We start from the raw sequence: 8,032 nt of genomic DNA on the forward strand, positions 1-8,032 counted from the left end.
TGCACATACCAGCTATAGAGGGAAGAGAGGCTCGGGAGCACAGGTCTGTCTCTGTCACAGTGTGTTTATTCCTGGATAAAACACTTAGTGCCACAGAGCAGGGTGATGTTTTCTGTTTGCATTGTGTTGCAGGCTGGTCATAACACCATTGACCCTTCCTGGCTGCCACCCCAGAAATCCCAGTATGAAAGCAGCTCATGTGGCTGTCTTTAGCATTTTTTTTCTCTGTTTCCTGTTTCACCCCCGTCTTACCCCAAACAACTTTGATTCCCCCAGCCCTGGGATTCATTCTGCCACAGCCCGCAAGGGTTTGTTGACAATGGGTTAAAATGAACTTCATAAAACACATGGCGCCACGGTTATTTTTATAAAGTGCACATCAGCTGAGCAAGTTCTGGAGACGGCACTGTGAGCCAGGGAATGTTAACTCGGCAGGAACAACAAACAGCGCTTATCACCCCGGTCCCCTGCTGAGGTCAAGTCCATCAGAGGTTTTATTGGGAAAGGGGTTGGTTCCCGGGACATGGGCAGTGTCACATGCTTCCTGCTTCGTAGGTAATTAAAAATCACTAAGTGTGTTTCCCTATGTAGCCCGTGGTGGGAGTGGGGTTTGCTCTGTTGCAGGCTGCAGCCCTTCGTGCCGCAGAGGAGCTCGCGGTGCAGGTGGTTCACAGGGCTGGGGAGGCTGTGCCTGCTGGGCAGCCCTGGCCGCTGGCACCCTCCGAGGTGCTTTAAGTCTCAGTTTTTGGATATCGAAGCTCAGAAATGCTGTCCCCCGCAGCGTGCTGTATCCTTGGGGTATCTCCACACTGGTTAATTAAACAGTGCTGGGGACATTTACAGACACTGGCAGACATCTTCTCAACTTAAACTGCAGGAGGAATTAAGAAGACATCTGTGGTTCAGGCCATCTAACACACTTCCAAAAAAATGCTGAGCACAGTTTGGGAATTAGCATGGCCCTGGGACCATTCCTGCAGAGGAGGTTGGATGTGGCCGCCCTGTTTTGGAGGCACAGAGGTGCAGATGCAGAGCATCTGATGTGTCACTGTCCTGGGACAAATATGGCTTTAGGGCTGATGCGACTGTCTTTGACCTGAACAGACCACTGCTCAACTTGCCAGCAGAGAACCTGTAGGAGATATCTGAGAAGTCCCACTGGTTAACCAATCCCAAACCCCAGTGATCCCCCAGTGCAGTGGTACCATGCCTTTTCAGACTTGGGTTCTGGTTCAGGCCAGGTGTAGTCACCTGGACAGTCAGGGAACGAGGACATGGGAGAAAGGAAGACCCTACGGCATTACCAGACACCCGTGCCCCCTTTCACAGTGCCTTTCCTGACGTGTACGGGGATGGACAAAGGGCTCTCCCAGACCACGCAGAATAAACGTATAACAAAGGCTAAGGATATCTGACCTGGCCGACAGTGTGCCGCTCTGCCTCAAGGGATGGCTTTCTTCCTTTTAAATCTGCTTGAACTCTTGGCTTTTCTGCAGCTCTTCAGAGCAACCTTTCGATCAGGCAGAGACATGCTGTACTTGGCCGTGGCCTTTCCAAAGGAGGGCATGGCCAAAAGAAAACCTGGTCGGGGATTCTGCAGTAGCTGCCCCAAGGGAGACGTGTTGGCATGGTGTGAGCAGGGGGAGGCTGCTCCCGTGTGGGATTGCTGGAGAACTCCTTCAGCCTGGGAACTCACTTAAAATAATTGATGAGCTGATGGTCTCCAGAAATGCCTCCCTGCTGTTATACCACCCGTTGGTGATGCTTCTGCAGATCAAAGCTAGATAGGGAAAGGTTTCATGACTCTGAAAAGAACAACTGTTATTTTAAACCTTTCCATTATAGTCAATTAGAACTAATGAATCATATTAATTGAGTGTCACTTCTGAAAACCTGCAAATCAGAAGTCCTATTTATGTTACACGTAATTGCAGGCTTCTGAGGACAGAACTGCAAGGGCTCACTTCACCAATCCAGGGGAATGCTTTCATTCATGATTTCCTTCAGTCATTCATCCCTGGGCTCCTACAGGGTTAATAGTAGTGCACTCAGCAGCATGTTGTGCGAGCGATGTGAAAGCCCGTCCCGGCTGTAAGCTGATGGGAGCACTCTGCTTGCGAAAACGGAGGTCTGGCAGGTGAGGAGGCTGAGCTGGTCTCATGGAAAGAGTAGGTCTAAACAAAAGGCCAAGAAAGGTCTGCCTTGCCTCCCTGGGTCAGCTGGGAGAGCACTCAGCGGAAAGGATGGGACCATCAGCTGGGGGACTTTTTTTTTGGCCATCATTAAACCATTGGTCCCTGACTGCTTGTGGCTGAACAGCTGGTGGTTGGACACCTGCTAAGCCCAGCGAGGAAGGGCCCTACCTGGACTGCAGAGGACAGGAACCCATTAGCTTTCGGAAGGAACTCCTCTGCCGTTGCTGCTGTCGGCTGCGCGACTGCTCGCTGGAATCTGTTGCGCTGTCTGGACTTTATTGCATTATGCAAGCAATCTGTGTAATTTTAGTATTACAAAAAGTATACAGTCCTCATTTCCTCCCATTTATGAAGACCATTTGTGTTCGTGTAAAGGGGACGGTCTGCCAGGAAGGAATGCAGAAAGGTGAAAACAGGAAGGCGTGGTATCGGAAGACTTTTCCTTTCTTTCCTTCTTTTTTACCTGGTTAAAGCTAACACTGAACTTCTGCCGAAATTTCAGATATTCTGCCTCATGAGTAAGGAGGCCCGTTGCTCACAAATGCCAAGTAAATACTAAAGAAAGCATCCAAGAAGATGGTCAGAAAATCATATCTTGTACTGTAATGGTTGGGGCTATTTGGATGGATGAGAAAATAATGTAAAAATGGCAGAAAGGTGCATGAGAAATCAGAGATCACAGCTATATCACGCATCCCCTGTTCTCAGAGTAGTGGATTGCAAAGAGCCTTCCTCTGTGTAACCACAGAGTGTCTTCTCTCTTCTTTGCGAAGAAGCTCAGAACAGAGCCTAGCAAGGACTATTTTAATTAAAAAGAAAAAAAAAAATTACTATTTCCATGTGACACAAACCAGCGCAGGAAGATTGCCATGCTTTCCTTTGGGGGCAGGCGGGGAGGGAGCAGCAGTTCCTAAAACTCCCTGGATTATTTTAAACTAGAGTTATGTTTCATTTGATTGTTTTTATTTCTATTTAAGGGGCAGGAGAAAGTAAGGGGTGTTACTATAAAAGGAGATTGGAGTATAATTCTTCACTCCTGCATTCGTTTTTCTTGGTGTGATTGCACCAGTTTGGTAGAATAACCCACGTGTAATGAAATGCAACCCTCAAACAAAGCTGTTGACAGGGCACGTTTTCACTAGCTCCCTCTCTCGTTCCTTCCTCCACCTCTCCCTCCCTCTGTGTCTTCTCCTGACTTGCCCTTTCTCTGCCCATTAGCTCAGCAAAATGCATTTCAGTTGCAAGAAGCCAGGGCTCAGGTCTGAGCTCTCTTTCTGCCTGCAGGGAGCGTGTTAGGAGGTTAAAGCAAATTCCCTTTGGGCTGTCCCAGGACTCTCTGAAATGTTTCCCTTGGTGGCAAACGCAAACAACTCCCCAGTGCGGAGCTGGCTTCACATTTCCCTCACTCCATACTTCTGTCCTTGCTCTCTGTCCTGGCCAGCGCTTGTCCGTTGCGTGACTGGGGCCAAAAAAAGGAGACCACCCAGGACAAGGCTCTCGGAGCCATGCAGTGGAGGCTGAGGCTATAGCTGCCTGTCCATCCTGAAGCCCATAGATGTCAAACCTCGAAACCAGAGACAGGGACTAGCTCATAGCTCTGGTAGTGAAATGCGTTCCTTTTCCAAGCAAGAAATATGCACAGTTCACCCTACAGCTGGGAGAACTGGTCGTTTGGAATAATGTTTGTTCTGAACTCAGTTCCTTTGGGAGTTTGCAAACAACTTGCCACTGGATCCTGGGTCCAGCAAACACCATCATTATACAAGTATTTCACAATGCAAGTCAGCCTCTTGGTGGAGAGCTGCTGACCGACTCAATGCTGTAGGAGTTCTGCAGTAGGTCTCGCGTTATGGACTAGTTAACAGATACTTTTGAAACGGGATGGGGAGCAAATGAGATGCATTTCAGGCTGACTCTTGAATGGATAATCAGCCATGGTAAAATACATGTCATTTCACTAGTAATGGCAAATACTTCATGAGCATTTACTAGGAAGGCCCTGTTATTCAAAGTAAACAAAATTAGACTTTTTATCCATAGATCACAGTGACTTCTCACTGTGTGGCCATGTCCCCTTCTGAAAACCACCCTGCCTGCTGCAGGCAGGTGTGGTCCAGCCTCAGCGTTAGCTCCATTTAATTTTCCCTCTGGCTCGTCCTGCTGACAGATGGCAGCTCTAAATGGAAAACCGTTTCAGTGTTCATCAGAGGAGAAACAGTGTCCTAGGCTGAACTGATGGGGAAAAGAGGCCAGCAGTGCTGCAATTAGTTACCCGGCTTCACGCGGGTGTCAAAGAGCATCCAGGTGCTCTCCTTCCAAAGCTGGGGGACCAAGCATGTCCCAGCAGCTCTACACCCATCGTCTTGGTGCTTGGCACAAACCGAGTGAGAAACTGCTATTCTATTAGCCCCTCCAAAGCAGTGGGGACTTGCAGGGGAGCCTCCTGACAGTGCAATTTTGTTGAGCTACAGTGACATCCAGTGGCTGTTCCCGACGGACCTCTTCAGGCTGAGCTTGCATTTCTGCCAGGATAGCTGCACATCTGGCATGGGGAAATGCAGATTTTTCTCAGTGCAGAGCAGTGGGTGAGCCGGCAGCGATCTGCTTGGGAGCTTGGTACTGATCTCAGAAAGCTTCTGCTGGCTCTTAAAGTAGAAGAGAGATACTGCATTTTTACCTGCAGATGTATTTCAAATCTTTTAGAATTTGCTTTCTGTATACTTGTCATTGTTTACAAGCTCTTATTAACAAAGCATCCCTGTGCAAGACCTTCCACAGATAGTCAGCAAAAGCCTTTGCCACAAAGCATCATCTGCATCATAGCTAGAATTTATCAAAATAAGGGAAAATCCACAGAGGTTCTTTCAAACCTATTGTTTAGTTTTAAAAAAAGTCCAGTCTCGCTAATATTTAACTCTCATGTAATCTAGGCAGGAAAAGGCCCAACATGTGAGAATGGGAGCAGTCATCCCAGCAACTTTCCCGTACTTTGGCAGCTGTAGATATTTTGTAGGCACCACTGCAACAAATAGTCATAAAAAGCCCACCAAAGGATGATAGTGCTGCTGTTCTCCTCATCTATTAAGAGCCTTTTTTGCATTTCTAGAGAAAGGCAGGCAGGGTGTGTGAAGGTGTACAGCAGAAGCAGGGACCGATGGCGGCATGTGTTGACAGAGCAATGGCTGGAACCAAAATTAGGGTAGAGCGGGAGGTCCTAATGGTGGGATTCACTGGCATCTACTGGGATCATCAGGAGTGGAGGTGGCACAGAGGGCAAGACTGCAGACTTCAAAGCATGAGATGATCAGCTCTAGGAAATAGCTGGGTCCTCTCTCCTCTTGTCCCCTTAGAACTTTTGAGCAGATTTAGCCCAAAAATAGTACCTGTATGTGTGTTTTACACTCTTTGTTTTGTGTTTGCCTGTCCCTTCAGGAACCAGTGAAGACCTATTCCAGGACTCTGAGGGGCGGGAGGGATCTGAGCCAATTGAGGAACACCAGTTTTCCGACCTAGAGGAATCTGACGATGATGATGACAATGAAGATGAGGAAGATGAGGAGGAAGAGGAGAGCCAAGATGAGCCACCTTTAAAATTGCCAGAAGGCAAACATACCACCCTCCCGATGCACTCTTCAGGTGGCTCTCCATCTTCTCAAGAGGAAGGCACCGAAATAGCATTGTCCTTAGCCCAAGAAAATGTTTCCAGCAGCCAAAAAGTAGGTGAAGGCCAGCAGGCCTCCTCCTCAGGGCTGGAAACAAAGTGGTCAGCAGACAGCAGTGACATTGCTGTGTGCCACAGCTTCTTGAGTCTCCACAGACCAGCTTTGACCTCCACCGAACAATTGGCATCTGCTGAAAGAGAGTCTGTCACAAGGCCACAGATGTCCTTAGTTATGGACCTGTCAACCTCAAAAGACACCTCCCCAAGAAAAAGGTGGTCTCCGAGCCAGGACTCTGGCAGAGGTGGTGGCAGCAGCAGACCAATGCTAGCGAGAAAGCACCTATTAACCAAAAATGAAACTTCACCGAAACGGTTTTCGCCAACTGGAGAACTGTCTTCTCTGAGGTGCCTGTCTCCAGGGAGAGGGTTGTCTCCTTGCCAGCGCGTCTCTCCCAGGAGGGAGGCATCTCCACTGAGATGTGTGTCACCAAGGCTTGAGCTGTCGCCCAGCAGGCATCTTTCCCCGAGAAGAGAGCTGTCCCCAAGAACGTACCTTCCACCAGAAGGAGAAGTCTCCCCTGTGAGGCACTCATCGCCAAGCAGAGAGATGTCATCAGTCAGATATTTATCACTGAAGAAAGTTTTGTCTCCAGGCTGTTCAGAGTCGCCTAGGTATCCATCCCCCGGGAAAGAGGACTTGCCTGGTACTAGCAAATCAGCAGCAGATGACAAAGTTCAGAGCTCATATCAAGCCCAGCATGGGATATTATCTTCGATGCCTCTACCTCACAGGTTCTTTGGCAAAAACGTACAGCTCTATGAGTCCAAGCTGGTAAGTTCAAGCCCCTCTTGCCTTCTAGTCCCTGCAGTACGTTCTCTGATATGTTTTTTAATGAAGGTTGCAATGCACAAGTGCACAGTGACTCTGACCGTGACTGATGTCACAGGTAACCCAGACAAAAGTGACAGCGGACAGCAATGGGTTTTGCACCCATTTTGGGCCTGCCCATCTCAGTTGAAGAGAAATAAAGTTGTCCCTTCTCCAAGGGATTATTTACACTCCTGACCCAACCAGTCTCCTGCTGAGACAAGCAGTAAGGATGACGGCTTAATAATGACCAGTTGTCACTAAGAGGCTTTTTTTTCCTGGGAATTTCATACCCATTTCTGAGATTTCACCAGCTGGGGTGAAGCTGTGACCATTTTTCACTGTTCAGCGACCTGAACCAGATCTGAACTAGCCATTGCACTCCATTGATGACTCCTGGGCTATGTACATACGCAGCCAACTCTGTTAGATTAACTGCTGAGAAGTGTTTGTCTGGACATCTCTGATTTCATCTCGCTTCTCTCTTCAGCACAGAGAAGTGTTTCCCACTGGGTCCAGAAAATTATTTAATCTCTCTGCTGGACATATCAAATCCTATGGGCAAAGGAAAATTGCATGTTCCTCCCACTGCCACAGGCAAATTAGACATCGGGTTTGGTGGAACGTTTCCCATTTCTACTGAAGTGCCTGGCTCTCCTGTAATTTATGCTGATGAACATGAGATTCAGTTGCTGGAGTTGCTCTGCTGTGAAACTGGTGTGAGGAGACACTCGAGCCTTTAGGGACTGCACTGGGAAGAGAGAGGCCTTTATACAACCCCTGGAGAACCTGTCACGGCAGATGCTGACCCAGGTCTTCTCCAGAAAAGCCACGCTGCCCAGTGTGCGTTTCTTCCATGTCTATGATAACATACTGTCTTTTGGTGCTGCTTTCCTTCTGCTTTCCACTATGAGTATTTGTCTTACCTTCTCAGAGACTATCCTTTGTTTTAGGTCCAAACTTCTGCTTACTTTAATGCTATTTCCCTTTCCTGTCAATTAACTTCTTGTGGTGAATCTCAGGGCTGTGGAAACCCCGGTCCTTCAACTCTAAAGCATCTCTGTCAGGAAGACTGCCCACTGCCACTACTTGTAGCAAATCCCCTAAGCTCCCTAGTCCACAGTAGGAGACAATATTGTATACCCCCACTTATCTGCCCATTCACACCTTTTAACTTACGCTGTCACATTCATACCTTTTTGTGCCATTTTCCTGCTCCTTTTGTGCACCCAAAGTCACCACTGTTGCTTTTCTCACGTGCCTCCAAAGTAACAATGAAGACCTGAATGGGAAACTTTCCATTTATTA

At 48.1% G+C, this 8,032-nt stretch overlaps 1 protein-coding gene across 1 annotated transcript in view; it reads left to right on the top strand.

Moving 5' to 3' along the window:
- Window positions 1-6,158, top strand: part of LOC104080607 (transcription factor HIVEP3-like) — a gene marked incomplete at both ends in the record, with an annotated part of 16,817 nt that extends 10,659 nt beyond the window's left edge. The window contains one exon of the mRNA XM_009583049.1: window positions 5,628-6,158. Within this exon, the coding sequence (XP_009581344.1) occupies window positions 5,628-6,158 (531 nt within the window). The remainder of the gene's footprint in view (window positions 1-5,627) is intronic.
- Between the last annotated feature and the right edge of the window lie 1,874 nt (window positions 6,159-8,032).

The sequence above is a fragment of the Fulmarus glacialis genome, unplaced genomic scaffold, assembly GCF_000690835.1.
Source record: "Fulmarus glacialis isolate BGI_N327 unplaced genomic scaffold, ASM69083v1 scaffold43448, whole genome shotgun sequence".
NCBI classification, from domain to species: Eukaryota; Metazoa; Chordata; class Aves; order Procellariiformes; family Procellariidae; genus Fulmarus; species Fulmarus glacialis.